At 49.0% G+C, this 27,745-nt stretch overlaps 1 protein-coding gene and 1 long non-coding RNA gene across 2 annotated transcripts in view; one reads left to right on the forward strand and one right to left on the reverse strand.

Annotated features, from left to right (window-relative positions):
* Positions 1–4,279: 4,279 nt before the first annotated feature.
* On the reverse strand, positions 4,280–11,970 carry LOC139033840 (uncharacterized). Its single transcript, XR_011486326.1, has 2 exons — positions 11,780–11,970; positions 4,280–4,874 (listed from the first exon to the last, which is right to left on the reverse strand). It is a non-coding gene; the product is annotated as an uncharacterized lncRNA (long non-coding RNA).
* Positions 11,971–12,190: 220 nt separating this feature from the next.
* TWIST2 (twist family bHLH transcription factor 2) overlaps positions 12,191–27,745 on the forward strand; it is a 51,757-nt gene continuing 36,202 nt past the window's right edge. The window contains exon 1 of the mRNA XM_020880631.2: positions 12,191–12,841. Within this exon, the coding sequence (XP_020736290.1) occupies positions 12,324–12,806 (483 nt within the window). The 5' untranslated portion in view covers positions 12,191–12,323 and the 3' untranslated portion in view covers positions 12,807–12,841. The remainder of the gene's footprint in view (positions 12,842–27,745) is intronic.

Below are 27,745 nucleotides of genomic sequence, written 5' to 3' on the forward strand. Positions count from 1 at the left end.
GAAAACAAGACATAAGATACGGATTTAAATTCAGCTATGTGAATAGTTACATTAAATGTAGATTCTCCATTTAAAAGACAGAGATTGTAAAATTGGAAGAAAACAAGATAACTATATATTTAAAAGAAAAAAGAACAACCTTTTAAGTATATCGCCATAGAAAGGTTAAAAGTAAAGAGATAGAAAAAAAATATATATCATGCAAACACCAGTCAAAAGAAAGCTGAAGTGGTTATATGAATATTAGAAAGACTAAGATTTAGAGCAAGGACTATTACAAAGAAAAAGGGGGACCTTGTAAATGGACACATTAGCCAGTCCATCAAGAAAACATAATCTTAATTGTGTCTCTCCCTACTAACTGAGCCTCAAAATATGTACAGCAAAAGCTGAAAGAAGTAAAGTGAAAAATGGACAAACCCACAATGATAGCAAGAGATTTCAACACTCCTCTCTCAGTAGCTGATACCAACAAAATATATAAAAAATTAATAAGGCTGTAGAAGATTTGAAAAGATCAATCAATTTGAACTAACTGACATGCTTTAGTACACGGCAACCAATGTTATTTTCAAGTGTCTACTGAATATTTACCAAGATAGAACATACAGCCATAAAACCAGTCTCAACAAAATTTAAAAGATTGAAGTTGTATGAATATATATATATATATTTTAAGTGTAATGTGCCTATCCCAGAAACCAACAACAGAACAACATCTGGAAACCCCAATATTTGACTATTAAACAGCAAATAATCCAGTCAAAGAAGATACACATGATAAATTAGAAAATAATTTGAATACTCGAAAAGGAAAATATGTTAAAACTTGTAGGATGAAGGTACAGCAATGCTTCAGGCAACTTAAATCATTAACTACTTATATTAGAAAAGAAGGGGGGGCTCCCTGGTGTTCCAGTGGCTAAGACGCCGCAATCCCCTTGCAAGGAGCCTAGGCTCAACTCCTGGTTAAGGAACTAGATCCTATACGTCACAACTAAGAGTTAGCATGCAGGAACTAAAGACTTTACATGCTGCAATGAAGACTGAAGATCCCTCATGCCACAACTAAGACCTGGGCAGCTAAATAAATAAAAACATAAATACTGAAAAGAGGAAACTTCTCAAATCAACTCCCCAAGCTTCCAACTTAGAACACTATAAAAAGAAGAGCAAATTAAAGCCATAGCAAGCAGAAGGAAATAACACAGAAACAGAGAAACAAAAGAAAAGAATCAATAGAAGCATTAAATTGATAACCACTTATACAGACTGAAGAAGAAAAAAGAGGGTATTAAGGATAAGACAGCATAGAAATTAAAGGGACAATTAGAGAAAGTTATTAACAACTTCACAGATATTACAAGGTAGATGAAATGAAACAATTTCTTTAAAGGCACAAGCTGCCAAAATTCTCCCAAGAAGAAACAGATAACCTGAATAATCCTACCTCTGTTAGAGAAATTAAATTCATAGTGAATTGAATTTCTTTGGATTCTACAAAGAAAAGTACAGACTTAGATGTCTTCATGAACTTATATTACCAAACATTTAAGAAAGAAATGGGGCTTCCCAGGTGGTACTAGTGGTAAAGAATCTGTCTGTCAATGCAGGAGATGCAAGAGACGTGGGTTCAATCCTGGGTTGAGAAGATCCCCTGGAGTAGGAAATGGCATCCCACTCCAGTATTCTTGCCTGGGAAATTCCATGGGCAGAAAAGCCTGGCAGAAAGAGTTGGACATGACTGAGCACAGCAAGAAAGAAATAATATCCATTCTACACAATCTCTTCCAGAAAATACAAGTGGAGGGAACAACTGCCAACTTATTTTATGAGGCCAATATTATCTTCATGTCCAAACCAAGGAAAGATGTTACAAAGAGAAACAGCCACATTAGACATAAAAAACTCTTAACAAAATATTAGCAAACTAAATCCAGCAATATATAAAAAGAAAGAGTAATCATGTTTAAGCAGACTTCACCTGAGAGATGCAAAATTGGTTCGACATATATAATCAGTGCATGTAATTTGCTGTACCAACAGACTGAAAAAGAGAAAACAATATGATAACTCAACAGATGAAGAAAGAGAATTTGGCAAAATCCAACACCTATTCATTACAAAAACTTTAAGAAAACTAAAAGTAGAAGGGAATTTCTTCAACCTGATAAAGAGAACCAATGAAAAGCCTACATTAAATATTATACTTGATGGCAAGAATCTGACTATTTCTCTCCTGCATTTGGGAAAAGGTAAGGGTTTCTGCTCACACATTTTTTTTTTCTTTTCAGAATTGTATGGTGGTCCTACCCAGTGCAATAAGACAAGAAAACAGAATAAAAGGCACATAATAAGAAAGAATGGATGCAAACATTTTATTCATAGACAACATGACTGTCTACGTAGACATGCAAAATAGAGAATAAAATTTACCCTTAGAGACAGTTAGCACATTCACAACGCTGAGCAGTCATTCAGTTCAGTTCAGTTCAGTCGCTCAGTCATGTCCAACTCTTTGCTACCCCATGAATACCACTACCTAATTCCAGAATATTGTTATCAACCCAAACGGTAAACCTATACACATTAAAGTCACTTCCTATTCCCCCCCGTTTTAAATGTTCCTGGGGTTTGTTTTAATTAGGTGAGCTAAGGCACATAGAAACAGATGTGACTGTCAGGAAGCAGGAACTTTTTATACTTACAGATCCAAGGAAAGAGATAGCAGGGCTGCTGGAGAAAATGCCAGGGTGGTCAGGAGGTAGATGAGAGGGGGACGTGTGGGTGGGAGACTGTATCATGGTCTGTGTGTGGCTGGCAAGCACGGTGGGCCAGCAAGTTGAGCAGACTTCAGGTTGGAGTGTGAAACACTTTGCGCAGCTGGGTCTGTGAAGATGGACCTGAGTTGTTGGTTAACTGGTCCTGGGGTACTTTAGGGAAGGAACTGTGTTCCAGACAGATGAGCTGGGTTGGTTTACATATCAAAGGGGATGTCCTAAGGCAAGCTGTTTGCTATCTCCAGGAATCAGCTGACTCTGGGAGGGGCAGTCCCTCTCCGGGCCCAGGAGGCCCCAAGAAGTCAAAGCATTATAAAATACAGAAAATGGAAAACATGATTAATACATCCCCTCCTCCTAACCCCTGGCAACTACTAATCTAATTTCTGTCTCTATGGATTTGCCTCTTCTGGACATTTCATATAAATGGAACCATACAATATGTGATTTTTTTTCCCCCTGGCTTATTTCATTTTATATAGTGTTGTTAAGGTCCATCCATTTTGTGGCATACATCAGTTATCATTCCTTATTTTTAAAAATTTTGTTACATGATGTTGAAAGGTTACTTTCCATTTACAGTTATTACCAAACATTGGCTGTATTTCCCAAGCTGTGCAGTACATCCTTGAGCCCATCTTACACCCAATAGTTTGTACCTCCCACTCTCCCACCCCTAAATCTCCCCTCACCAGCCCCACGGGTAACTACTAGTTCGTTCTCTAGATCTGTGAGTCTGCTTCTATTTTGTTATATTCACTAGTTTGTTATATTTTTTAGATTCTACATATAAGTGATATCCAACAGGTACTTCATTCTTTTTAAAGACTGAATAATATTCCATTGTATGGCTACACCGCGTTTTGTAAATCTGTCCATCCATCAGTGGACATTTGTGCTGTTTCCATGTTTTGGCAATTTTGAATAACTGTTATAAACATTTGTGTACAGGCTTTGCTGAACACCTATTTTCAATTATTTGGGATATTTAGTACCCAAGGGTGGCATTGCTGGGTCATGTGATCATTCTATATTTAACCTATTGAGGAATCACCAAACTGTCATTCTGGGTTGCTGAGCCATTTTACACCCTGATCAGCAAGGTGTGAGACTTCCAGTGTCTCCATATCCTTGTCTATTCTTGGTATTTTCTGGGTTTTTGTTGTTGTTTATAGCCATCCACAGCTGAAATTTCATACATTGTTGGTGGGAATGCAAAATGATCCTGCCACTTTGGAAAACAGTTGAGCAGTTTCTTCTTAAGTATCTACTTATATAGGATTCAAGAATCCCACTCCTAGGTATTTACCTGAGAGAGAAGAAAAAGGACTTAAATGCAGCTTTATTCACATTACCAAAAGCCAGATACAACCCCCACGTCCATCAGCTGATAGATGGATGAACAGACTATAGTGTCTCCATGACAGAATACTCAGCATGCATGCATTGTGGATGGATCTAAAAGGCAGTGTTAAGTGTAAAAAGCCAGACACAAAGGGTTATGTCCTGTACAACTTCGTTTTTATGACTTTCTGGAAAAAGCAAAACAGGCACATAAATTAGATCTGTGGGTGCTGGTGGCTGGGGAGGAAGAGGTGATTGACTGCAAGGGGCATAAGGGAATTTCCAGAGTGATGGAAATGTTTGCACCAAAGAGGTGGTTCCACATTTGTCAAAAGGCATCACATTTTAAATTCAAAATGGGTGCAGTTTATTGAGACAGGTGATTGGTGGGCGACATGGTCTGCAACCATGAGGTTGCCGAGTTGGACACAATTGAGCGACTAAGCACACACACTTATGCCTTCAAAAAAGGAGAAAGAGACCCCATTCTTCATTTCATAACTTAGAACCACTTTCCTGCCTGAGTACATGCAATATAGTTGCTTGTTGGCTGGGGGTCTCAGTGTCTCAAAACACACAGCGGAGGAGTCAGGGGAGGACGTGGGGAGGGCAGCTGGACCATCCTCCAACCGCCCCAGCAACAAGAGCTGGCAGGCTGGCTTCTGTTCCTGCTTTGTTTTCTTTCTTAATCGGCGTAACCAGCATCTTTATCACCTTCTCGCCTCCTCCTTCACCTTGCTCTTCATCAGTCTGATCAGTAAGAAAACATCTAGTTATTTGAGGCTCTCCCGCATTGCTGTTATTTGAATATTAGTATATCCAAAAACTTTTCCTGTGGGATTTAAAAAACACAATATTCCAGAGTTTTTACACAAAGACTGTAAAAATGGAAAAGGAGTGCAAACATTTTCCTCTTTAACTGCAGACCTCTGTACAGCCAAAAATATAATCGATTATGATCCAAGCTGTTCAGCCATGAGCCAGCAAGCCACAGATTTCAAAACGGATCCAGAGTATAGAAGTCACACCCAAAAGTTGTACCATGTATGGGCAAAATACTTCCCGTGTGGCCCAGGGAAATAAAGGTGACACCTCCCTCCTTTATTATCAGTGTTCATGAATTGTTCCTCAGTGGGGGAAGGGGGGAGCATCCATCAGAAAAAGAAAACAAAACTCACTTTCCTCTATATCCAGAGTTCAGAGAGCATCTCCTTGGAGTCAGGTGTGAGGGCCTCTTTGAAGAGGAGGAAGGGAAAGTCAGCAGAGCCAGGAGGGGGAAGGCAAATTAGAGGGAGAAACCTGGAGTGGGTCTCAGGACCCTACCAGCTTCTGACCCGAATTCCACCCAAAAGGAGGGGAAAGGGAGGTATTCTTGGCTGTTATTTACCCATCTTCCCTAAAGTACAAGATAAAGAAATGAAGCAGGAACAGAGAGTCAAGCAAAATAATTAAAAATGCCTAAAAAAATGTGTAGCCTGGGGAAGTTCATCTTGCCCTTTATCCCTACATAAACACACACACACAAACACACATTTTCTTCTTTAAACAAGGGCAGCCAATCGCTCCGTCTCCCGGTCACTTGGGAGAGCCCTGCAACCCACTTCCTCACCGCTCTGGTGACCTCTATAAAAGAGAAATTTGCCATACACCCTGAAGTGTTTCCCCTAGAAAACTTCTTTGATGAGTTTTTATATTTAAGATATAATCAGAGTTTTAACGCACACATTTAATTCCACATGTGTTCTCTAAAACATTCTAGGTTGAATTTGTTATGTTTATTTAGATAAGTGTTCAGGACCTTATCGAATTTTCAACTTGCGCATTTCAAGTTTTCTGAAGAACATTTTGAAACACGTATACAGTTTTAATTTAAGATCTGCTAAAACTCAAAAGTGTCATGTGGAAGGGAGACCGTAATTTCTAATTATAAAGTATTCGGGACGATAAATTCACATGACCTTTTCAGGAAAGTTTATGTCCAGGCCACAGGAGGGCAAGGACTTTACGAGGGGTCAGGGCATGTGTGGTCACCAAGGCTCCCCTGCACATTACTTAGATTAAAGAAAATCAGAGTCCCTACGTTCTGCAAGTATCCACCCTGCCCCCTGCCTTTCTAAAACTCCACAATGCATCCAAGTGTGACAAGAAGCTTAAATTCCCAAACTTGGATTTCAGTTTCTGAAAACAGAGCCTGGACACTGTCATGTTCAGGGAACCTCAGGAATCTTTCACCCCAACATGTTGTTTCACAGAGGGGCAACTGAGTCCCTCTGAGAGGAAGACCCTAAGCTAAGTCCCTAATCCAAGGACTAACCTTGGCCCTAACGCTGGTCAATGACAGGACATCGAATCCTGACTTCCTCACAATCAAATCCTGAAGCCTCTCTCTTAAATCCCTCCTCACCCTCCCCACCTCATGGCTTGCCTTTTCCTGGTTCCCTGGTCCCTCGGTTCCTGGTCCCTCGGTTCCCTTGTCTCTTGGATCCCAGTCCCTTGGTTCTCCAGTCCCTTGGTTCCCTGGTTCCTTGGTTCCTAGGTCAGCTGATTGGGCTATTTCAACAGTTTCCCAGTTGGCTATCACCTCCCATGTGGCTGTCAACTTCTCTCAAAATAAAAGTTGGTCATCACATCTTTCCTTAGAACACTGTTTTGGTTTCCATTGCCTTCAGAAGGAAATCCAACCTTGGTAACTGGTCTTCTGAGACTCTGGAGAGCCTGGCCCCAACCTTCATCCATGGTGCCACTGCACCCCGCATTGTACACGCCTTGCTCATGGGTCCAGTGTCTCTTCCGGGGGAACCTACCCACTCTCAGGGCCCCCAGCCACATGGTGGAGTGCAGCCAGATGGGGTTCCATGCTCACCTTTTATGCTGAAGCAAGAGGAGAAAACTGTGTCAAATCAGCGATGCCACCCCAGGGGCATACGACTCTGGAGTGTGATGCCTGTCACCCTGAGGCAGAAGGGGGAGGCCCCTTCTGCCTTGCACCAAGACAGAGTGAGGCCCACACACAGAGGGAAGCACAGCTGAGGGTGGAGAGGGAACAGAGAGATACAACATCACTGAAACCCCTGGATCCAGCTAAACCTGCAGCCCACTGGAGCCTGAGCTCCCCCAGTAGTGAGCAAATTCTTTTTCTGTTAAGCAGGTACAGGCTGTATGTGTATTACTTGCAACCAAGAGAGCACCGGCCACTGATCTTCTGAGCTCCCAATTGCAGGAGCCCGCCCACAGTGGGGACACCCATGCCTCCTTCACCCCGTGAGTCTTGCACATCCTCACGTCTCCTGGTGGACTCACTCACCCTTGGCTGATGTCTTTCCCAGCCCCCCTGACCTGCTGTGCTCGCCCTTCTCAGCCGGGGTCCACCACTCCACCACACCCCTCGATGTGCGGCATCGTTAAGTCTCTGTTATGTGGTTCCTACTCCCCTTCTTAGCTCCGATACTAAGCACAGAGTCAGTGATGGTTAAAAGGCCTGAACCAATACTCTTCTGTCTCCTGTCCATTTCTCTCCGCAGTGTGCAACAAAGTGCATGTTTTTATTAGAGCGTGACCACAAGTCATGTTATCTCTGCACCCATCAGAGTCAACAGGATCTGCTGGGCTCCACTGGAAAGTGCAAAGTCTGAAGAGCAGGGTTCGATGGTGAGGGGGAAGGAGAGGGCAGAAGATTTAAGTAACAGATTTTAAGATTAAACACCAACAAGACAGGACAGTGAGAACTCAAAGAAACTATTTAAAAAGGGTGGGGATGGGGAGAGAAAACAGCCTTCCTGAGTCATGAATTAAAGTGAAGCTCATTAAAGTTTGGTGCTTTCAAACTGTGGTGTTGGAGAAGGCTCCTGAGAGTCCCTTGGACTGCAAGAAGATCAAACCAGTCAATCCTAAAGGAAATCAGTCCTGAATATTCTTTGGAAGGACTGATGCTGAAGCTGAAGCGCCAATCCTCTGGCCACCTGATTCGAACAGCCAGCTCATTAGAAAAGACCCTGATGCTGGGAAAGATTGAGGGCAAGAAGAGAAGGGGATGACAGAGGATGAGATGGTTGGATAGCATCAACAACTCAGTGGACATAAGTCTGAGCAAACTCAGGGAGGGAAGCACGGCATGCTGCAGTTCATGGGGTCGCAAAGAGTTGGACATAACTTAGTGACTGAACAACAACTCCTAGAACCACATTGGATCATAGCTTCTCCCAGTCCACCATGGTTGGGAAGCTCTTGTGCAGTGACAAGATTCCAGCAAGACCAGGAGTCACAGAAAGCTCCTTGCTCTCTGGTGAAAAAGATGCACCACGTTTACCTTGTCCAAGTCTTGCTCCAGCCCTTAGTTAAGCTATTTCTTCAAGGAGAGACCAAAAACTGGATGCCAGTGATGCTCACTGCCCCTGGGTCACTTGATGCTTCTGTGTCTTTTCAATGGTCAGGGTCAGCAGATGCATGATGTAAGAGGAAGTACAAAGTAAGCTCATATTGATATTTCCAGCAAATTTAGTAAGACACGCTCTTCTTTCATTGTATATTTATATCTCTTCTTTTAGGCTGGAAATCTTGACTCCCAAAGATGTAAACATAATAACTTGCTTCAGCTCACAGTTTCAGAATGACAACAGCGATACTGTTACTAGGAATATGAATACCGAAAACAGATTCAGACTTGATTCGCTTCTTTCCTCTCTCCTTTGCAGTGTACCCCTCCAGGACTGCATGCAGTAAAGTCGCAGCGTTTAAAGTGATCTTTAATTATTCCTGCCTGCTTGGGTAAGCCACCAAGATGATACAAAATTAGGTACATCTGTCTGATTTTGCATTTGACTTTTTAGGGATTTCTATTTTTTCCTCATTTTGGTTCAATTTTTAAATAATTATGTGGAACATTTATATGCTTCCAAAGTAGAATTTACAGAACAAGGTTTATGCAGAGGAGACTGGCTTCTGCCCCAGAGTCCTACACTCTCTTCTCTCTTTCCATAATTTTCAGGCCACTGTTGATCTTTCCAGTGTTGTTTTTCAATTGAAATTTGGTATATATATTCCATGTGAAAAAAAAAATCATAGTGTGAGTTAGTTGTTGATTTGATCTTAAAGGCATTCCTAAATGTGTGGCAAAGGCCCGCGTTATCTCACATTACGAGTGAGTGTTGTCAAGAAAGCTAGGCCCCCTGGGGAGGGCCCTGGTGTTTGTCTTCCACACCCCAGTCCAGAGTGGGGATGTCTTGGGGTTCTTTGGCAGAGAACAGGGCCCACACTGTGGCTGGTTTATGTGGGAAACAACTTATTAGGGACTATGACATAATTGCAGTGGAACTGAGGACAGATTCTAGGTAGAGTGTTTTGGACGGACTTGCAAACTGCAGTGCAGGCGTGGAGCCCTTGCCTCTCGGTACCAGGAAAACTGGTTCCAGAACTGGGCTGGAATCAGGGAGCAACTGCCACTGCCATCTCTGCCAGTCCCCCCGGGCTGCTGGGTTCCGCTCCAGAAAATTCCCTCCCCTCTAGATGTGACCAGACACTGCATTACCAAGAGCAATCAAACACCTCCACCCTGGACAGGGGCAAGCAGAGCCGCAGCCGTCTTCCCTCCCACACCCGGTAAGATGACATCTTGCAGACCAGGGCTGCCCGAGGTCGCGAGAGGTCATTTGCAGCCTTTCATCCCCTGCGATTCAGGAAGGTAGTAGAACAAGGATGCAAGGGAGAGTGAGCACCCACCCACCACACCCACCACGCACAGGGAACCATGCTTTTAAGCCTTGTGCTAAGACTGGGAAAATCCCCTGGAGGAGGAAATGGCACCCCACTCTATGATTCTTGCCTGGAGAATCCCATGGACAGAGGAGCCTGGTGGGCTGCAATCCATAGGGTCACAAAGAGTCAGACACGACTAAAGCAACTTAGCACGCATGTGTACAAGGCAAGGGTACAAGTGTTATAATGCGGGCTTGTCCTGTGCCCTCCTGAGCGACTTTTCAAGGGGAAATTTTTAAACCGGATTTTCCTACAGGAGAATCTTACCTGTAGGCAACAGTGTTACTTGGACATCAGTTGTCAGTCCCTCACAAGCCCACTCCACCTCCTGCTGCAGCTTAGGTAGATGACTGGGTCACAGACCCCAACTTCCAGACATTATTCTCAGGCCCAAGCGCAGTGAGACAGACAGCCGGGTGGAGCAGGCTACCAGGCCGACTCCTCTGCTCCTGACTGCTCCTTAGACCGCCAGGTTCAAGGGCAGGGGGAGGGTGGAGGGATGTCTCTGGACTTATTTAAGCTGGGCGGAAGCGGTGCTCTGGAGCTGGCTCCCCACACTGAAGTGACGCAGGGAGATTAAGAGCAGCAAGTCCTTACTGTCTCAGAAGGCGAACGTCCCCTCTTAGAGGAGCTAAGCCTCGGGGAGGCTGCGGCCCTGCGAGGCCAGATCGCTCCCTGGGCCTTTCTTGCCCTCTCTTTTGTTCCTTAAGTTTTTTATTTAGACTTTTTAAAAGAGACAGGGAAATTGCTGCTCTGGATAATGTGAGGGCCATAGCAGAGCTGGAGAAGGGGGCGGGCGGTCAGGCGAGGCGGACGGGGCGAGGCGGACGGGGCGCGGCGACTCCCAGGACGCTGCAGTCCTAGGACCCTGCGGCCCGCGGGCCCGCCCAGGAGAAGCTGCAAGCTCACAGCGCGGGGACGCGGCAGCGTTGTGCAGGGCCTCACCCCGCTGCTCTGCCCCGCAATCGCCGGCTGTGGGAGCCGCCCTGAGCCGCCCGGCCGCAAGCGCAGCCCTCGCCCTCGGGTTTCCTAACGCTGGGGTCGCGGCCCGCCTAGGAGCAGCCGAGGCCGAGCTCCCCCGGCCCCGAGTTCAACCGCAATAAAAGGGCCCAGCGCGCCCTTGATCACGCGGCTCGCCTGACAGTCCGCTCAGGCCCGGGGCCTAATTGAGCCCGGCTCACCTGGGAATAGGTTCAAAGGCATCCAGGCCGTAAACCACCTCCAGACCCCGAGCCAGAGCCGCCTGGCGAACAAAGAGCCCCCGAACCACTTCAAACGCGCCCGCGCTCGGCGTCCAGATGGCGCGGGGCCGGGGGCCCCCGCCCGGGTCGCCAGCCGAAGCCGGGCCGGGCCCCGCGCCGCGGCCGCTCGGGCTGCCCGCAGGCGCCCAGTGTAGGGGAGGCCGGGCGCCTCCCCAGACCGCCCTCCGTCCCCGGCCGATTCGCAGATGGGGAGCCCCGGGGCGGGGGCCCGGCCCCGCGGCCTAGCCGGCGCCTTCGCCGGGCTGTCTACCCCGGGGTGGGCCAGGCAGGTGGGCTCGGTGGGCACAGGGCGCTCCCGCGGAGGCGCGCGCTGGTGCTGAGGTTTCAACGTACTTAGAAGGACCGCCTGCGAAGGGCGTCGGGGACCGGGGCTCCTCCGCAAGTTGGGGTGAGACAATACCCCATATAACAGCTGGGCAAAGCGGGCCGCGCGTCTCCACCGATCCCCGGGGCGCGGCCGTAGGTAGCCGCGTCTTCGAGGCACCCGAGTGTCAGCCCGCCGGCGGACGGGGCCACTGGTCCCGCACGTCCCCCTCCCCTGGCCGAACGTGCGGGCCACCTCGCCAACTCGCTGTGCGCCCGGGGACAGGCAAGGCTCACACTGGCCCGGGCGTCCCCGGGGGCTCCCCGCCGCGTCCTCACCTCCTGAGAGCGCATCTAGGGTAGGACTTGCCTCCCGCACCCCTCGCGCCGCGGGAGAGACCCCGCAGCCCGGCGGGGCCCGATCTCCCGTTAAGGAGCAGACAAAGTGGGATCGGCTGAGCACGCGACGCGGCCGGAGAGCGGTCAGAGCCCAGGGTGGAGGCGCGGGCGGCGCGCGCGAAGACCCGGCAGTCCCCGGTGCCCGCCGCGGCCCGGGCCGAAGGGGGAGGCAAAACTGAAAGTGCCGCGCCGGGGGGCGGGGGCGGCCGGCGGAGGCCCCAGAACTCGTCCTGCCCCCGGTCGCGGCGACCAATCAGCGCGCCGCCCTCGCTACTGACAACTATTTAGCAACCCAGCCCGGCTAGGGTTTCCAAAAAAGTTAGAATAACTTCCTCTCCCGGAGACCTCGGTTTTGCACAAGCCGGCCTTGAAATCAGAGCCTTTCGAGCAACTCGGGGAGCGTGTGCTCGGCGACCGCGGGCTTGGCCAGAGGCGCGCGCTCTGCGCCCGGCGCCCCCAGCCCCTCGCGCGCCGGGCGGGCGCCATGGAGGAGGGCTCTAGCTCGCCCGTGTCCCCCGTGGACAGCCTGGGCACCAGCGAGGAGGAGCTCGAGCGGCAGCCCAAGCGCTTCGGCCGGAAACGGCGCTACAGCAAGAAGTCGAGCGAAGATGGCAGCCCGACCCCCGGCAAGCGCGGCAAGAAGGGCAGCCCGAGCGCGCAGTCCTTCGAGGAGCTGCAGAGCCAGCGCATCCTGGCCAACGTGCGCGAGCGCCAGCGCACCCAATCGCTCAACGAGGCCTTCGCCGCGCTGCGCAAGATCATCCCCACGCTGCCCTCGGACAAGCTCAGCAAGATCCAGACGCTCAAGCTGGCCGCCAGGTACATAGACTTCCTCTACCAGGTCCTGCAGAGCGACGAGATGGACAATAAGATGACCAGCTGCAGCTACGTGGCCCACGAGCGCCTCAGCTACGCCTTCTCCGTGTGGCGCATGGAGGGCGCGTGGTCCATGTCCGCCTCCCACTAGCGCCGCGCCACCCACGTCCGGACCGGCGCGCCAGGGTAGGTGCTGCGCGCGCGATGGACGCAGGCCCGCGGGCCGCGGCTGCGAGGATGGGGTGCGCCTTTCGTCCTAGCCAGAGATGGGGGTTGGTCGGGAAGCTGCCAGGTCTCAGGGTCAACCCTGTGGTTTGGGGCGAGCTCCCAGACAGGGCGTCGGTCGGGAACGGGCGGACTGGTGACAGTCGTTATTTTCTGTCGTTGGTGCTGTGGGAGTGGTGGGTAAGGGTCTGTGGTTGACCGTCGGGGGAGAACTGCCTGGAGCCGGCCAGGGGCAAAGGGCTGAGGACCAGTTGTTCTTTGCGTCCCTCGGAGCGGAGGCCGCCCGTGAAGTTGCCGGGCCGGACGGTGGCTTCGCCCGGTTCCCGGGGAGAGGCAGCGCGCTTTCGTCGTGCGGACACCCAGTTCTCCTTGGCTGCTCCTGCAGGTACCCCGGCCCGCGCCTCGGGGACCCGGTCGTCGGCGCCCTGGCTGCCCCGGTGGGCGCAGAGTTGCGGACCGACGGCGCCTCGGTTGGCCTGGCGAAGGCGGGAGGACCCTGCCCCGCGCGGGAGGTGCCGCCGCCAGTGCAGCCGGGAGCCGAGGAGCGTCCGCATCGGAAAGGCAGAGTACAGGGCCGAGGCGGAGGCGCGGAGCCCCGAGCGTGGAGGCCGAAGGCAGACATCGCCGCGGGGAAGCCCGGCTGCCGGCAGGCAGGTGGAGTGGACCTCGGAGCTGGCGGGCTCTGGCCCCAGCTCTAACCCTCGAGAGTCTGGGTGGGGGCCGAGCACTCGGTCCGAAGGGTCCAGGCTGGGAAACAGGTTTGCTGGGGAGGCGAGGCGGTGCCGCGGGGGCTTGCGCGGGAGCCGGCGAAGGAGTGCAGCCGCCGAGCCCGGCGAGTTCCCGCTTTCTCTAGGGGAGCGCTCGGGGCGTCCCGCGCCGGCCCCTTTCACCAGGCACCTCGGGAGACCCTCAGACCGTCCCTATCCGCGGAGATGCTGTCCTGTCCCGTGCAGAAGGCACTGTGACCGTGACTCTTTCTCGGGATGGAAGGAAGGGCTGGCGATTTTTGGTGGGGAGAGGGCCGAGTTAAAAATCCGCCCTTCTTGGTCTGTTGGGCTTTCTCACTCATCTTGCAGTGTTTTTCTTCACGTCTCCACTTCACACAGAAGGAATTTAGATTAATCACGGGCATGCAGCCGCCCACTCTCCCAAGCATATCCACTTCTTTCCTATGTGCTCTATAGTATCTGCACATGTTTTTGCTGTGGGGCGGAAAGGCTTCTCTAGCACAGGTGGATTTTATTTTATTTTCAGTTTTCATTTCTGTGCCACTGAACATTCATTTGTGAAATAGGCCCCTAAGATAATAATCATTTTATAGGCTTTTTCTTTTTTAAAAGAATTTTTAGTGGAGAGTCACTTATGGGGATCTTGTCCGATCTCTGCTGAAAGCAGATGGAAAATGTCTTAATCACATATTTTCCCAGGAAAGAAAGTTTGGATTGGCGAGTACTAAAATGCTACAGTGGGATAATACATTAATTCTGGTTTTTGCTGCCTAAATTATGAGCGTCCATTAGTTAATTCCATTTACCCTTTCCACCATGCATAGTTTATAGCACATCTGAAATAAGAACAAACAGATGAGGAAGGTCATCTTTTTAAAATGTACACATATATAGCCTTGTTTAAGGAAAATGTCAACACAATTATCATTAAGGCTTCCCTCCAGAAAATTATTGAAAGCAAAAGCAAGAGGTATTACCTTAATGCAAGAATTTCTTAGGATCATTTAAGATTCACTTAAAAAGAATTGTATTCTTGAAACTTAACAGACATAGATCACAATTAAACAATATATAAAATTAAAGGTATTATTTGTAATGAATAAATGAAAAGCGTTAAAGAGTTTGCTTGGGGAAAAAAATCTGCAAAATGTAAGAGAGAAACACAGTTAGCTGGAGAGCAAATGATCTTTGTGGGACCCACTATTTACTTTTATATACTTGAGTGTAACTGTTTAGGTCTGATAAAGCAGTTTCCTTAGTAGAGATGCCCACTGTGTACAGCACGAGAAGGGAAATGTGAAAATTGCTGACACACGGATGATTCTGGACTTGCCGTGTTTTTACTATCAGGCGTGTTCAACACACTTTTGCTTTCTTTCCGTTTTTAACCCGTTAGTCTGTATGAGTGTAAATACAGGCATAATTGGTTTTACTTCCTGCAAATGTTGCTTCATAGGTTATGTTAATGTTAAAACATAGGTGTATGTATTAGTAAAGAATTTCTAGACCTTCCCATCAGTGGTAGGAGATTTTAGTGTCTGTTGAGATACATGAAAAAGTCTGTGTTTAGATGAGTAGCAATGCTATTAAATGCCGAAACTGTCCCTTAGTACAAAGAGACACAGGAAATGTTGGAGTTTGGCTGGTGCTAACATTTATCCTGACCTTCTTCTTTGGCCTGGTGTTTAAACATGCAAATATACAATAAATCAGGTGTCTTTGGACAGTCATCTGCGTTCATCTAAGCAGGAAATCTCTAAAGGAGTTTTCTGTTTTCTCATAAATGCCTGAGTCCTAGTGCATGGTCAGAGGCACCTGGCTGAGGTGGTTCCTGACGGGGCGTTTTTCCTGCTCCCTGCTTCGTGGATAGAGAAGACGTCTCTCTGACTTCAGCACTGTGTGCAGGCTTCCCACAGGTCCCTACTCCAACAGACGAGCTTTGTTTCCCTGAGAACTTTCAGTTACTTTGGAGAACAGAGGGTGACCCTCTAACCCTCCAATACGTGTAAGCCTTTTCCTCTCTTCAGAAAACTGACTTCTTGGAGGTACCTGTCAACGGCTACATTCGGAATTCTAGCTGGTCTCGAAAGAAAATGAATTGCCTATGGAGAATGGAAATGCAGAATCCTAATCGACCTTTTGATTGGTCCTGGGAAGAAGTAGAATGAATGACCCAGCTACTTGAAATATAAGCAATGTTTTGTTATAAAACACCCATTGAAAAGATCCGATGTAGGGGCTGACCTCCCCTTCTGGATATTGTTCCCTTAAATGTCTGTAGTTACTCTTTCCATCTTGCAGGAAGCAGGTCTCGCTGCCCATCTGGCCAGAGTGGGGGCTGGAGGCTTGGGCCTTTGAGAGTGACTGTTTGAGGTCATTTGAAATGTAGCTCTTTATTGAGGTTTTCTGAGGGATATACTCTTTTCAGATAAGTCTTGAGCCTGAAAGAATTGAATTTCCATGCTCGTTGCTTCTCTATATTTTGGACAGACGGCAGAGATGCCAGATCCCTTTCGCCTGGCAGAAAGATCATGAAGTAAACTCTTTCTGAGCGGAGTACTATAACTCATAACTGCAGTTTAAATCTGGGCTTTAAAAAAACAAATATTTTAATAAGCCAATTTTAAAGGCTGAACTTTTATGACAGGTTTTAAGCTTAGTATTTATATTAATCTATTCTCACTGGTGTCTTTAAAAACCCTGTGAATGTGTGCTGGAATGTCTGTTTATGTTTGTGTCTTGTCCTGGGAAAGGATAAATATGCTGCAAAAAGCAAACCAAAAACAAAACCTTCTGCGAGAAAGAGTTCATGGATGAGGCAATAAAATTCAAAGAAGAGATGACTAAGTTCGCGTAGCCAAGATAGAGAGAGCTATAAAGTAGACATAGAATCTAAGGGATACGGACATGGATGCATTCAAAAGTAAAGCCAAGAAGAAACACTAAGAGCAGAAACTGCTTACAAACATATTTTACATGGCCACCTGAGTCTGCATGTGTGATAAAACTGTACAGAATGAAATATGCACACGTGTGTATGCGCACGTGCGTGCACACACACACACACACACACACGGGTACGTGTAAAACTGGTGAAATCTGTATAAGATCTGGAGAGTGTATCAGTGTGAGTCTCCTGATTGTGATATTGTATATAGTTTTTTGAGATGTTACCACTGGGGGAAACGCAATGAAGAAAGTAAAAGAATCTCTGTGTACTATTTCCTGCAACCTAGTGTGAATCAAACATTGTCTCAAAATAAAAAGTTTGAAAGAAAAGATATTCCAGGGGACTTCCCTGGCAGTCCAGAGGTTAACACTTTGCCTTCCAATGCAGGGGGATGTAGATTCCACCCCTGGTCTGGAAGTTAAGATCCCATGTGCTTCATGGTCAAAACACCGATGTAACAACAGAAATAATATTGTAACAAGTTCAATTAAGATTGTAAAAAATGCCCCACATAAAAGCACTTTAAAACAAAAGAAAAGATACACCACAAGAATTTTAGAAGTTTCATTCAAGTGAGCAAATTATATAAGGAAGGGTTATGCCCATCTCAGAGTAATAAGTCAAAAATATGCTTTGAGCAAAAATAACACTTTTTTCCTGATATCCTTTGCATTACTGCACTTTTCAGAATATAAAGGGACTGCTCATATTTTCAACTATTTAGAAGTGGTTCCTTATCATTCAGAAACAAAGAGTAAAATCCTAGAGATCTGGAAGAGAAATACCAATCTATATATTTATTCTTATGCTAATCAAGAATATATTTTTCAGAGGAATTTTAGGAAATATTCATCAAAACTGACACAACATTTCCTTGAAAGATACTAAGTCTGAAACTGACAACATTTGCTTGTAAGATACTGTCTACATTGACTTGCATTTCTCTCTCACACACACAACTGTTCTAAAGCCAATGATTTATGAAAATTATTCATCCAAGAAGTGGAGAGATTGAAATCTTAGTATTTGGAGTCTTACACAGTTGAAGGGTGGGGAGAGAGAGAGAGAAACACAGAGACCCAGAGAGAGAGACAGACAGAGAAAGATAAAAACAGGTATCAAATCCTAAACTCAGTTATGTTTATTTTACATTAGGATTTGTTTGTTGTTAATAGGGACGTATTTGGTGTTTAGGTTCAGTAGTAAGTCTTTGAATGCAATTTAGTTATATTAAATGAGCCTTAATTTAATGTTTGTTTTGGAGTGAGACACGGTGACATTAACACTATGATTTTCATGCTGATGTCAACTAAGGCACGGTGGGATTTTTCTTCCGTGATTGCTAGCAGTTGTCACGCTAAGAGCAGACTCAAATCAGAAATTGGAAAAGTCAACATGTAACTTTATTCCAACATAAGAGAAATGTTTCATGGTTAGCTGAAAAGAGAGTCATTTTGAATCAAAACAATGTCTTACGTGCTTTGAATATCTGTATTATTTTATCCACAACTCTCTCGTTCAGAACAATATGACCCTGTGATTATGTGTAAGAAGGGACCTGACCGGGAGAGTTGAGGCATGGTGTCTGTGGAGGCTGTTAGTTATTGCTCAATTTCTTCCCATCACTTTGTTTTCCTGTTATTTGATCAGGGAAAGACTAAGATGACCCAGCTTCTCGTGACAGCTCCTGTGGAATGGTCATTTCACTTTTCCCATCCTAAGAGCAGTGCCTCTAAAACGGAGCACGTCTCTCCTTTCTTTAGACCAGAATTTCCCCTCGATTGAATGAAGGGCGGGGTTGAATCCAACGAGCTTTAAGTTATCAGTTTCGGTTGTTCGGAAAAATACTCCTTTCTTTTTAGCTTATATTCAGCCTTGAAAATAGCCACCTGCATCTTTGGGGTGGGGGGAATGGTCAACTGAGTTGTCTGACAGTAAATCCCGTTTTCTTGCTGTTTATGATAAGGAGTTTGCATTTGGTTTTCTGGACATGCAGATCTGGCATGTGACTGGCAGGAAAGATTTGGGCAAAGACCTTAATACTAATTAACCCTTTGATAGTGACCAAACATCCGACCCCAACCCTGGGGCCTGAGGTTTGTGGTGGGGTCACAGCCAGAGCCTCTCTGCAGAGTCAGGCAGAACAACTCAGAAGGAAACCCGAGGGTGGGCGTTCAGCCTTGTGCTTGGAGAAGGGAGGCATGGGGAGCCTTTTTCCAACTCCCCGTGGAGAACAGATGCCCCAGCTTTTGTTGTTCCCGCAGTCTTCTGTCGCTGTACAAATAAAATGTCACACTGGCCTTGCTGTTACATTCTCTCTGAGAGTCTCCCTCTCTTTAGAGAGTCAGGAGACGTTCGCCTGCTCCAGAGACAAGTGAGGGCTTCTTGAGGGGCAGCTTGTAAAATAAACAAACTTCCTGAAAGAAAACACAGGCCCGTAGTTTACCGCGGTGGGTTTCTTTGTGTGTTCCACTTTGATTTAACATCCTGGAAGTCAGAACGCGAGCAGGCAGCGTGCTCTTTCAATCGGGAGACCCAGAAATGGACGTTGAGCTGCTATTTCCTTTCATTAATCTCAGCCCCTTAAGTAGATTCATTTGCAGGGAGTGCAGTGGGATCAGAAGTCAAAAGCCGTTTGCTTTGTTTGACTTTCTGGCCCTGTGGGTGCAGAAGTGCCTGCTCCCTGCTCATCTGCTTTTAGAACTCGGACGCTCAAGTCCATGGAGGAAGAACAAGGCGAGCTCACCTGCAGTGTTAGCAGGATCGATCCTTACTGGATCACTTCCGGAAGGCCGGGCATATTGAAAGCCCTGTTCTTAATGAGACCACCTTGACCAATACACAGGTGCTTATTGTTTCTTTGGGAAATGCCTGCCTTACTGAAAACTGGAGAGGAAAGGAGGGAGGAAGAACCGTTATTTTCTGTTTCAAGTTGAGCATCACCACATCTCTGTTCACAGGCATCTGTGCGTGCTACGTCGCTTCAGTCGTGTCTCTTGGCAGCTCAATGGGCTATAGCCCGCCAGGCTCCTCTGTCCATGGGATTCTCCAGGCAGGGATACTGCCGTGGGTTGCCGTGCCCTCCTCCAGGGGATCTTCCCGACCCAGGGATGGAACCATTCTGTTCACGTAATTGGGTTCAATTGACAAATAATGTCTTCCCTGAAGATTAATTTTCCTGAATTTAAATCATTCCAAACTGCGGACTATGCGCGGGGGCCTAAACTATTCAAAATCTTCAGAATGCACACAGCCAAGTGGTTGTCCTCCTTCAAGGCATCTCTGTGCGCTGGTGGAACCCGAGAAAGACGTGGTCCTTGGTGCATTTTCTTTTGTCTCGTGAGCGTTTCTTCTTCAGCTCCTCTCCCTCCCCGACCCTCACAGCCCCACACCCTTCCTTGTGCTTATTCTTTAGCTGAAATTATCACGGTTATTGACTGGAGTCCACATAAGGTTTTACATCATAGCAGGTGATAGAGGAGGAATGCAGAGCCCATCATCACCTCCCACAATATCACGCACAGGCACAGGGAATTAGTGCACGTCTCAGGTTCTCCGAGTTGAGTGGTCCCGGGTGCTCTGGAAGTTCAGTGGGCTCAGCAACAGATGTGCAGTCAGACCCTGGTGCCCCCTGCTACACACACCCGTGTGCCTGGCGATTCCTTCTCCTTCGTGACCGTCACTAATGTTTTCTAGGAAAATTGCTTCACTGACACTGGAAGTCCCCCTAATGGATATCTGTACCCCAGGAAGCGTGCTGTGTCCTGTTTTGTTGATTTCTCTTGTGTAAAATGACCTGCTTCAGCTGGCCAGAGCTGCGTGGACCACATGGTGACTCCACCAGCGGGTGCATCCGGGGCTGGAATTTCATGGAGCCCGTTTCAGAGCTGCACGAGATCTTCATGTACATCCCTTTCATGTCAAGAGTCCACGGTCAGGTATCTAAGGGCAGAATTAAGTCAAGGCTGTTTTGCTGGGTGTTAAATTATTGCCAGTTCCAGAAGTCTCTTTAAGACAGTTTTTTGAGGCTAGAGATTTTCTTTTAATTAAATAGTAAGCAAAAAGCAGGGACTATGATATGTTTATCCGCTCATTTCAAAGATTGCTATTACCTACATCCACTTTTGTTTTATTACATTGAAGAATTGATTTGATAATTCAGTGTTTGTATGCATCTCCAGTCATGCTGCAGACATGAATCAGTCACTTAAAGCTGTATAATATGACAAGGGTGACTTTTTCAGGAGTGGCAACGTAAAAGAGAAAGTGAAGGCATGAACAGGAAAAGTGGTGTGTGGAGAATTGCACACAAAAATAGGGTGATCAAGGGGATTGAGGCCCCTTAATAAGGAAACGGAAGCTGGACCTCCTTCTGCTGGTCCCTGCAGACCCGTCGTCACCCCCAAGGCTCCCTCAGGAACCCAGAGGACAGTGGTTTATCAGAGCCACACCCTCCTGGTCTTCCCAGGAGGTGACACTTTGTAAAATCCAGTAGGGCTCCCTCAACCCTGCTAGGATGCCACCCCGGGCCAGAGGTTGCAGGGCCTCTAAATGAGGACCTGAGGAGCCTTCACCTGCCACGTGCCCCCAGGGCTCAGAATCACCCCGAGACGGCATCAGAGGTGGCCCCCGACTGCAGGGCCCCGCCCCCGACTCTGGGTGCCCGAGAAAGCGGAGGTCCCTGACAGCTTGGTGGCCAGGGTGGTTCCTCCACCGAGGGGTGGGGACCCCAGGTGGGGGTCTCCGCATTGCGGATCTCCGCAGTGCTCAGCTGGATGGGACGGGTCTTGGACCTGCTCCTGATCCACCCTCAGGTCACGCAGACGGATGCCTGAGCGTGAGCCCAGTGTGGCTCAGTCTTTGCCAAGGTTAACAGGAGGCAGCGGGAACTCAGCATTTATTTCCCTCTCCCGGGGATCCAGCCCCTCCGTCAAATTTCACTTTCAAGCTCCCCCTCATCTAAAGACACTTGCCCACCTCCGAGGGTTGCAGGGGAAACAGACAAGCCTGGCTTTGCCGAGAGAAGCCGAGCGACCACACTGTGAAGTGTCCTTCTGCTGGAGTGGCCAAGCTCCTAACGGTGATAAAGTGTTATTTGCACGGACGACAGAGCTCACCCTCCTGGCCTGTCCTCAGCAGTGTGTGGACGTGCAGATTCTATGAGGCACGCTCTTGGACAACCAGCTTGTGCTGTGCATTTTTTGAAAGTTACAGAGAGTGTCATTCAGCGTTAATTACGTGATTTCACTTTTTCTAACCAGAAAGAGGCAAAAGGGATGTGAGGACACAGAAAGCAAAGCTGGGTGTCTCCATCAGACTCTGAGCTCTCTTCGGCTTGACGCTTCATAGGGTGAGGCAGTCATTCATGAATTCTGAGGCTTTTAAATGTCTGTGACTGTATGTGGTCACCGTGTCTCTCCACAACGCATTTTGCTCTTCAGTGAAAATACCGTTTCTGGAATAAACCATCTGTAATTCTTCCCTTTAGAAAGAACTTCTCTGACATGGTCTTTTTCTATCTGGGGAGACTATAATTAGAGAGCAAAGGCTTTGCTCTTGTGGGAGCAGGTTAGGTCTCCAAGTGAATCTATTGGGGGAAGCCCGTTGTCTTGTGTCTAAGGGAGGGAGAGTCTGAGTAGGACTTGCCTGGATTTGAACATGCAGTGGGCACTTTCCTGCTCTCAGCCCTGCAGTTCTGGGCTGAGGCATGTCATATCTTCACTGGGACTCAGTCTTCTTGTCTGTAAAAAGGTGGAGTAAGTTGCAGACAGCTCTGTGGTTATCAGAATTCCAAGAGTCAGTAGGACCCAGTCATTTCCCCCTGGGTGTATACACCAAAGAATTGAAAGCAGGTGTTCAGACTGAAGTGTTCACTGATGTTCATAGCAGTGCTGTGTACAGCAGCCAGAGGTGAGGGCGATACGGACGTCCACCAGCTGAGGGGGTCAGTATGATGCGCTCTGTCTGTTGAGTTGGGTATTACTCGGCCTAGGGAACGGTGCTGTGACTCAGGCTGTTCATGCAACATGGGCGGAACTTGAAAACATTTTATGCTGAGTTAAAGAACTCAGACACAAAAGACCAGAAAGTGTGTGACTCCATTTGTATGAAATATCCGGAATAAGCAAAAGCCGATTCGTGGTTGCCGGGGGACCAGGGCTGGGTGGGGGCGGACTGGGATGGGACCGCTTCACGGGTGTGGGATGACTGTTTGGGGTGATGGAAAAGGTCTGGAACTTGATAGTGATGATGTTTGCACAACTGAGTGAAATTCTATTGGACTGTATACTTTAAAATGGTTGAAATGATAAATTGTATATTATGTGTATTTTAGCACCAAAAAAACCCCCTGTGAGTCAGACCCTGGGCCTCTCTGGTGACCAACAGGCCTCGAGGGTGGAGGTGGGCGAGACTGTCTGCTTTTGTCCACTTTCTCGAGATGTTATCCGCTGGTCCACGTGGTTCAGGCCTTATCAGGGGCTTCTCATCTCGCCAGCTTGTGCAGCCTAAAAGCGTTTTCCTTTCGAAATCTCTCTGTTACGTCTTCATTGAGAAAGTTCCTCAAACAATTCTGACAACACACTTGGCAGCCTGTCGATTGTACCTCCAGAAGCTTCTGCTTGGGGGCCGGGCGCTGGGGCGGGGGGCAGGGGGCAGGGGAGAGAGTGGCCGCAGGGTTCTGCCCTGCTGGCCGGTGACCCAGTGGACCAGAGCAGAAGCATCGTCCACACCCGTGCGAGTGGCTGGCCCGGGAGCCCTGGAGCCCATCATGCCCAGCAGTGGGCTTCCCAAAGCCCGGGGCCCACCCACTCATCAGACCATTTCAGTCCAGTTCGCAGGCTCAGCGACCCTCAAAGGAGATGGATTCTGTGGCCGCTCTGACGTGAAAATTCCTGAGAAGGGGCTTCAGGCCCTGAGCTGCTCTTATGGAGGAATCCCTCTCTTTCTCCAAAGTCTCCTTTCTCGGGGCCGGGACCCTGGCCCAGTGCAGAGTGGACGTGTGACCAGCCTCATGGGGGCTGCCTGCAGAGAGAGGGACAAGGGCAGAAGGGGGAAGGACGTTGTTCAGGGCCGGCTGGGGTGCCTTCTCTCCCTCCCTCACTGATGTGCCTGCTGTCCTCCCTGGAGTGTTGGCCTGGTGTCCATGGGGTGCGGTGCCCAGGGGGACGTGGCGAGACCCCGGTTCAAGTGCTCCGAGCAGAGGTGCCTGGACAGCAGAGCAGTGTCCCCGGGCACAGTGGTGCCAGGCTGCCAACGGGCATGGTGCCCTCATGAATGTGTTCACCCCTCATCTGCTTCCTGGCCACTGCCCCGGGGACCTGCCGAGAGGGCTGGAGGGCGCGTGCTCACCTGGGGCTTCCTCTGCCGGGATTCGGGTCCATTCCTAAGGACACCACCACCTTCATGGTGCCGCCCAGGCCACACGTTGACTTGCTGGCTGAGACTCCACAGGTGGTGCTGGGCTCATGGGCTGTGTTTGGAGAATCCAGACAAGAGGGCCCTGGAGAGCTGGAAGCTGATGGAGAAGACTCTTCCAAGAGGGGTGCAAGCAGAGATGCTGCTGCTGTTCCCCTCTTCCTGGTACCCTACACCCTCCTCCCCCGCAAAAAGAAAGAAAGCCCCCAGGGGGAAGGAGGGAGGCAGACAGATTCCCCCCAGCTGCTCTTCGAGGACTCACATGGGGACACACGGCAGGACCCCGGCTGCCCGCCGGCTCCCTGAGCTAAGTGGTTTGGTTCCTGACAAGAACCCGGGTGCCCCCCACAAGCCAGACACATCCGGGGACCCCGATGCCTCTGTGCGGCTCGTTTCCTCCCGCAGGTGCAAGCACGGAGCCCGGATGCAGAGGGCGTGTGCTGACTCACGAGGACACCGTGCACGCGTGCAGTCCAGCGCCTCTGTGCCCGGGGACGCTGCTCTGCTGGTCCCCACCTCTGCTCTGAGCGACGGAGCGGCGGGCTCGCCGTGTTCCCCCGTGGGCCACTCACTGTGGGCACTGGGCCAACAGTCCAGGGAGGGCCCTGTCCAGGTTTGGGGATCTCCATCCTTCCTCCAGCTGGGTTTCAGAAATATCAGTCCAGTCCAGTTCAGTTCAGTCGCTCAGTCGTGTCCGACTCTTTGCGGCCTCATGGACCACAGCGTGCCAGGCCTCCCTGTCCATCACCAACTCCTAGAGTCCACCCAAACCATGTCCATCTCGTCGGTGATCCCATAGACTCAGAAATATCAGGTTGGCCAGAACGTTCGTTTGGGCGTTTCCACAAGACATTACAGAAAAGCCTGAGTGAAATGTCTGGCTGGCCCCGTACCCTCAGGGGGCACCCTTGGGAGCACACAGACGGGGAGCGCCCTCCACCCACCTTGTTCTCTCCCCGTGCCCGGAGCTGGCCAGGTGCCACCCAGCCTCTCCGTGAAGACGTCTGCCACAAAGCTAGCGGGAAATCGGGCCTCCTGGTGAATCCGGGCGGACACAGTGAGTGTGGTTTGTCCCACCAAGGTCTGTGGTTCTGTTTGGCGGGAATCGCTGCCATGCATGCCCCCGCACCCCAGGGTGCATCCACCCCAGAGTCTGACGGGGCACGGAGGGGACTGAAGGGGCGCTGCTGACGGAGGCTTCACAGCCTGGCTCCTGCGTTCAGAGCTTCATCTGAAGAACAGCAAACACAAGTCACACAAAGAAAAAGTCTGAAAAATTAAACTTCAAGTGCCAAAGAGCTGGGATATCCAGAGTTATGAAAGGAACTAGGAAGTATTTGCAATCTGTTTCATAATGAATAAGTATTCTTAACAAGACCAAGAACCCTTAAAGAGCCACAAGAGAAAACATAATTACCCAGCAGAAAATAAGGGCAAAATATATGAATTTATAAAAGAACAAATTCAGTTGGCCAGTACACGTAAAAGTGTTGAACCTCAACAGTAGCCAAGAAACTCGAAATAGGAGGACATGACTTTATATTAAAGTGGATTTTCTGTTTTTTATATATTTTGCTATATACTATATATTTTAAAATTTATTATGTAATTTATTATTATTTATTTATTGTATAATAATACATATATAATTATGCTGATAATTCCCATTATTGAGGAAACTGTGAGGGCCTCTTGTCCCTGCCAGGGAGAAAAGTTGTAAAATCTTTCTAAAGAGGTTTTGACAGTAGGTAAAAAAAGACTGAAAAATTGGAAAGTGGCTTGGATGGAGCAAATCCACTTTCAGGAGTTATCTTCAGTGAATCACTGCGGCTCTGCCTTGCAACAGAGACACTCTTATCAGCTTTGCTAATGCAAGGGAAATGTTTAAAGTGTCCTGGGACGCTGTTGAATAGTGGTTTGTGCCTACACTGGACCACTGTACAGTCAGCAAATTTTGTGGTGTCAGCGGAGATGTAGGGCGTCCCTGGTGGCTCAGCTGGTAAAGAGTCCGCCTACGATGGAGGACACCTGGGTTCCATCCCTGGGTTGGGAAGATCCCCTGGAGAAGGAAACGGCCCCACTCTAGTATTCCTGCCTGGAGAATTCCATGGACTGTATAGTCCATGGGGTCCCAAAGAGTTGGGCACGACTGAGCGACTTTCGCTTCGCTTCACCTCTCAGCAGAGATGTAATAATGGGAGGGAAACAGGTATAACACCCAATGTGATCTCAGGTTGGAGATTCCCTATGTTTGCTCGCATGGGTGTCCTTGTCCAGAGAAAGGTTAAGGACAGATGTCTGTGGACTAGAATCTATGGAAGAACCTTGAACTCTCCTCCTTATTTTTATTGCTTTCCTTTATTTTCCAAATTTTCTGCAAATACCGTGCATCACTTCCGCGGTTTGAGAAAAGCCACTGGGATTTGCTGAGAGAGAGAGGAGTGCTCATCCCAAGCACCCCTTCCTCCGGACTCTGTTCGCCCTCCCACCCCAGTCCCCGGGTGAAGCCCTCTGCCCTCCACAGACCCGCCCTCACTGCAGCTTCCTCTCAGCTTCGGTTCCTCCGGAAGTAACTCCGAGATAGTTTCTGCGTCTTTTGTGACCCGCTCACCCTTCCGTCCCCGTCCGCTGTGTTTGCACCGCAGTGCCTTTCATGCCGCGATCATCCGATGTCTTCTCCCAGAACCCGTCAGCCTGGCCCAGCCCGGCTCCCTAACGGAACCCCGGGCCGGCTTGTGTGGGGCAGGGGGCGGACATCTTTCTGTTTTCCGCCCTTTATCTCCCAGGCAGATCGGCACAGGCGCTTAGCTCATCCTCTGCCCCTGTGGTCACCCCCGCCCTCGGTTTGGGTTCAGCCTCCTCATTCGTCTTTCTTTTCTGTTCTTCTCTCTGTACTGGGGGATATCTGCTCTTAATCAGGAACCACTTCAAATTTGTATAATAGAAGCAAGTGGAGAAGATACAGTGAACAGGCGGTCCCCCTAACGCAGACTCAGAGGGGCCCAGAGAGGACCACTTTCCCTTCTGGGGTCTCTTGTGATCACCGGTCACTGGGACTCGAGACTGAAATTGCTCATCCCTCGCTCCTGGCCTTCAGAGACAAACCTCACACATTCAGGACCCAAGGAGAGGTTGGTGGTACTGGTGGGTTTCCACCCCCTCCCATCTGGGCAAGTCAGGTTCTCTCGAACCCTGGACCCTGGTCATTTACAGCCTCCTCTAGGGTCTGAATTGTACCTGCAACCTCCCAACCAAGGGTCCCCAGGCTGAGCCTGGCTCTGAGCCTCACATTTCCTTCCCGATTCTGAACTGTCATTGAATTTTCTCTGAACCTGTCATCTTTCACACCCGGCGCTGCGTTGATGCATACTTCTGGCACATCCTGGAACCACCCTTGCCAGATGGCCCGATCCTGTGCAGGACGATGATTGAAATGTTTGTAAGTTTCCATCACTGCCGGGTGAGGTGGCTGTGAGGTGTCCAGGAGGGGAAGCCCGGGGCAGGCCCTCTCCTGCGGGCCGCCCGTCCTCAGCAGCTCTCCCACGAGCATGCGGGTGCAACGGGCTGTGCTTGAATTCTCAATCTGAAACCACGCATGCCTTTGCTGTAGAGACATAAAGAAACCAAGAGGTTAACGGCCGGGTTAGTCCCCGCCGTGGGCCTCCTGCATGAATCAGAGCCGACTGGGGAACAGGAGTGACTCAGAGCGATGGCTTTTTGTCTTCTGGCTGTGCAAATAAACAGAGCAGGAAGGCTTGAATGGGGCGCCAG

This window comes from Odocoileus virginianus, unplaced genomic scaffold (assembly GCF_023699985.2).
Source record: "Odocoileus virginianus isolate 20LAN1187 ecotype Illinois unplaced genomic scaffold, Ovbor_1.2 Unplaced_Contig_5, whole genome shotgun sequence".
Lineage (NCBI taxonomy): Eukaryota > Metazoa > Chordata > Mammalia > Artiodactyla > Cervidae > Odocoileus > Odocoileus virginianus.